The sequence below is a fragment of the Sinocyclocheilus anshuiensis genome, unplaced genomic scaffold, assembly GCF_001515605.1.
Source record: "Sinocyclocheilus anshuiensis isolate Anshui unplaced genomic scaffold, SAMN03320099.WGS_v1.1 scaffold579, whole genome shotgun sequence".
NCBI classification, from domain to species: Eukaryota; Metazoa; Chordata; class Actinopteri; order Cypriniformes; family Cyprinidae; genus Sinocyclocheilus; species Sinocyclocheilus anshuiensis.
Window position 1 is genome coordinate 259,180 of NW_015551075.1, and position 5,000 is coordinate 264,179.

Here is a 5,000-nt window from a genome sequence, read left to right on the forward strand (position 1 = left end):
GCTCTGACAAAAACTGCCTTCCCTGGTGTTGGTTGAGTGTAGTACTCCCACAGTAAACTCTTTATTTTAAAGAGTTAAACTCTTTATTTTTCTGGCAAACCTTCTGATCAATAATCAGAAATTCTGATAAAAAATTAGCCTTCCTAACATGAGGTGAAGTGATTTACAGGGGCATTTTTGAAGGCCGCTGAGCGCGCCTTCGCCTCACTGAACTTTTCGACCACCGTCTCAACGGAGGTACCAAAAAGTTCAGAGCGATGACACGGATGCACACACCTTCTAAATGCGCTGCTAGTGCTCGCCATAATGAATAGAGATAACTCTTACTTTTTCCTTGGAAATGCACGCTTCAAACAGAACAGTCAATGAAGACGAAGAAGTGAATGATGTGTGCTCCCGGCGCCTATTTATACTATAGTCGCACTGGCAGTGACGTCATGGCTGTCGCCGGCCAACGAGTTGGTGTTTTTTCAATGTATGCTTCAGACACGGGTCACGACAAGGCGTCCCCATAGTGACCCCTAGAGGACGCAGTTCGTAGTTCCCATGAAAGGGAACCACATTTTTGTTCAGACCAGTGTGAAAATCAACCCATATTTTTATGCAGCATACATGCAGTTGTAAATGTGAACCGGTGGATTGAAAAGAAGCTAATGCATTATAAAAATCTAAACAATGAAGACACTAAGATATATGTTATTAAACGAATATAATAATAGTTTGATAAAAATTGTTTTAAGTAATGTATTTTGATCCCTTTTCTCAAAAATGGTTTAAAGGCTGAAATGTGAAATTTTATCATTTAATAAAACTTTTAGTTTTTGTGAAAACCTGTATCTGTAAATCATGATTTTTGCTGTCATTTTACGGTTTAATGTTACCATAGACATTTCAGGCTTTCTACTTAAATATTTCACATTTAATTCAATGTGTTACTTATGGAAGCCAGTTTCCGCCACGAAATAAAAAAATAAAAAGGTAATTGCAACTTTGAATCTCTCAATTCCGACTTTTTCCTCACAATTCCCGAGAAAAAAAGTCAGAATTGCGAGAAATAAACTCAGAATTCTGACTTTCTTTCTCGCAACTCTGAGTTTATATTTTGCAATTCTGATTTTTTTTCCTCAGAATTGTATGTCTTTTTTTATTTCTGTTTCAGCCACAAAATAAGAAATATAAAAAGGTAATTTGACAATTCTTAGAATTGTGAGTTTATTTCTCAAAATTGCTAGTTATAACCTCACAGTTAACGTCTCCCAATTCTTCATTTATATCTCGCAGTTGTTGGATTTTTTATTAGAATGGCAAGAAAAGTAGTCTGAATTGTTAGATAAAAACAGATTAGAATTGCAAGTAAAAGTAAAAGTCACAATTGCCCTTTTTTAATTTTTTTATCCCATGGTGGAAACGAGCTTAGATAGTTACTTACCATTCTTTGTAATTATTTGAGAAATGTATTAGCAATTTCTGAGTAAATCCTACAAATATAAGTAGAAAGTTTACTGTAACAGGCTTTGGATAACATTTTCAGCTTAATGACTTGCATTGCTCGAGTTTTAGTGCCACCTATTCTCTGAAGAGAGAATGAAGAGCAAGAAGAGGGAATGAAGCTGTAGTTCAGTAATGGAATGAGGAGAAAGACAGCAGATTGTCATGGCGTTTGGAAACATCTCATTGCAGCAGAGTACAATAGATTTTAATTGGAATTTTTGTGTGCATTAACGAGCATATGGCATATGATTCTGTGTGGCTTTGTGTGTCCATCTCCATTTGCTTCGTTGCACACATAAAAAAACGGCACTTTTAGTCACTGATCCCAAACACCGATGGTTCTTGCATTTTGCCCACAGAATGGCATGTTTTGAAAACCTGAATAGCATTTATCTTTGTAGGAAGTCAATCCGGGAATTCAGCTCATACAAAACTTTCATATGGCTCAATGACAAATATAGTGCACAAGTCCAAGAGACCACTTTTATGACACTTTCCTGGTGCATTTTGTATCTTGACAGTGTAAATCACCATCTGTTTATGTGGCATGCAAGCTTGGACATTATTCCTAGCATCTCAATTTGAGTTTCACAGAGAAAAGAAAATAATACAGGTTTGGAACGACATTGGGTTGATTATACAATGACTGTATTTGTGCGTTTTTTTTGATGAACTTTTTCTCGAAGGTGTCAGAATGCTTGATGGAGACGTGACTGATGTGGTGGAGGCCAAGTCTCTGGGAATAAGGCCAGACTACATCGACATTTACAGTGCCAGCTGGGGCCCCGATGATGACGGGAAGACCGTGGACGGGCCGGGGCCTCTGGCCAAACAAGCCTTTGAACTGGGAATTAAAAAGGTTGCTGTCTCAAACTCGCACACAAACGGGAATTTCTCATTGAGTAACTCATTGTCAGGGTTGTTAAATTTAAGACTAAATTGAAACCATAACATTTGAAGGGAAGTTCAAAGATGCTTTCTTAAGCTGATCTGGACTAGTATGTTATGATGATTTTGTCTAGGTCCTAAGTCTTATATCATGATATGAGTCATTTTTTTTTATCACTGTAACAGTGTAAATATCATCATATTGTTATTTTTGAATGAAATTCATCATAAAATGCTTTAAAATGTAATCTAACCATGTTTTAATGTCTATTTTTCCAAAATCTAGTGGCTTAAATATTTAGAAAATTAATTTTGTAAAAATAATTGCAAGTTTTGTCAGAATATTTAGTAGTTATTTGTCTTTTTTTTTTATATATAATTTTGCAAAAGTGATCTGTCTGCTAGAGGCAGTGTTGTTATTGTTTTGTTATTTTCAGTAATTGGAAAAAAAGAATAATTTTAAACATTTTAAACATGAAAACTGGAAATAGAAAAATACAAGCTAATTCAAAATATTAATAGTAAATAAAAAATACTAAATTAACACTGTATAGACAATTGCATGTTTCCATTCATATTTGCATAACTCAACATTTCCTTCATGTATGTCTGCAGGGCCGTAAGGGTCTCGGCTCCATCTTTGTTTGGGCGTCTGGTAACGGGGGCCGGCAGGGCGATCACTGCTCCTGCGACGGCTACACCAACAGCATCTACACCATCTCCGTCAGCAGCAGCACTGAAAACGGCAACAAGCCCTGGTACCTGGAGGTCTGTTCCTCCACCCTCGCCACCACGTACAGCAGCGGAGAGTTCTACGACCGCAAAATAGTTAAGTCACATAGACATCTGTTAGACCACCACAAGAAACTGTTTGTTCCTGAAGTCCTCTTATAATGTCACTGAAGTTTTCTATTTGAATAGATTTCAAAATGTAATTTATTTCTGTGATCAAAGCTGAATTTTCAGCATCATTACTCCAGTCTTCAGTGTCACATGATCTTCAGAAATCATTCTAATATGCTGATTTGCTGCTCCAGAAAATTTCTTGAGTATTATCAATGTTCAAAACAGTTTCATATTTTTGTGGAAACCGTGATACATTTGTTCAGGATTTTTTTTAATGAATAGAAAGTTCAAAAACAGCATTCATTTGAAATAGAAGTTTTAAGTAATCAATTTAATGCATCCTTGCTGAATGAAAGTATGAATTTCTTGACTTAATTATTGACAGTATTGAGCATAAACCATCAAAATGAGTATAAACTCTTTCCTATTTAGCCTCTTTCATGTTAGTATTTCGCATAATGTTGGGCTTGGGCATCTCATGGTTATCAGTAAAGCATTGCAACTCAATTATATTTAGGACATTTTTTTACTTTTATACAATAATCAGTTTTGCTGCTCTATTGTGATGCTTCTTGTGCCCTGAAGCAAAACCGGTTGAGATGCATCAGAACAGATTGAGCTTTTTCATTTCGAAAGAGCAAAAGAAAATCTTGTTTTCCAAGATAAGCGTGTATCTCTGTGTACTCCATTTGTCTTCTCCATCTGTCATCTACTCAACCTTTTTTCCTCGTCTTAATTTCGGCCTCGTAAGTATGTTCTCTGCTTTATTGGATCATGTGCTCTCTTGATGCCACATATTGTGTCCTAAAATTCATCTCAGTTATTTCTGTGACACATTCTCCTTTCTTTCCTCCCTCATCCCTTTTTATCCCTAAGTATTAAACATCTGACCATTTGTCCAATAGATGCGTTGTTAGATTTATAAGCATTAAGATGTGTTTTTTGTTTTTTTGCCTTATGGGTGTAAAAAGGGTTGAAAAATCCCAACACTGAAGCAGAGATTTATCATCTTTAATAGCCATCTGCCAAAACTCAGTCATCTTCTGTAGATCAGCTGTCCCAGATCCTGTTGCTCTTCCTGCAAATACAGCTGAGCTCTTGTTGTTTGGCTCTTTCCACAAATATCTATTGATGAAATGAGACGGTTGGAAAAAAGACTGGGGCTAAATGTTTGGTCTGGCACCCAGACGCAGAGAAAACCGCAGGGTGCTATCAAGAGGATGAAGAGAATCTGCGTTTTTTGTGTGAATTCTCTTTCTCTTCCAGCAGTGCAGATTATGACATCCTTAAGAATGACTACTGTGGGTTTTGCTTTTCTTTCGGTGTTTGGATAATAGCTGAAGGCTTAAGAGCTCATTTACACATGCATGACAGGATTATTTTTCTTTTCTCACACATAAAAATTGTTTAGTGTTAGAAACGATTTAGTAAAAATAAATGTTTTTATGTAAGGTTTTAAGCATGAATGCTTTAGTTTTATTTGTGGAGTTGCTAAAGCAAGCATCAGTATTGCTATTACACGAACTAAAATGTACTTAAGTAGAACTTCAGTGTGGAAATCCCCTCACACCACCTTGATTGATATTTTAAATCATGTTGCAGGGTGTATGTTATGTATTTATTAAATTCACTTTTAAAAATGAGTTTACATTTAAGAATGTAGTTTTGCCATGACTTATTTAGTTTGTGCATGAAACATATTTAACATACTATAAAATGATTGCTATTTGATCCAAATGATGGTTCATCTGGGAAAATAAAAACCGTTTAAGTTG

General features: G+C 35.8%; 1 protein-coding gene across 1 annotated transcript in view; it reads left to right on the forward strand.

Moving 5' to 3' along the window:
* The window catches only part of pcsk6 (proprotein convertase subtilisin/kexin type 6), a 101,519-nt gene that overhangs the window by 46,279 nt on the left and 50,240 nt on the right, over positions 1 to 5,000 (forward strand). Inside the window, exons 7-8 of the mRNA XM_016452194.1 lie at positions 2,178 to 2,350; positions 2,995 to 3,207. Coding sequence (XP_016307680.1) covers positions 2,178 to 2,350; positions 2,995 to 3,207 — 386 coding nt within the window. The remainder of the gene's footprint in view (positions 1 to 2,177; positions 2,351 to 2,994; positions 3,208 to 5,000) is intronic.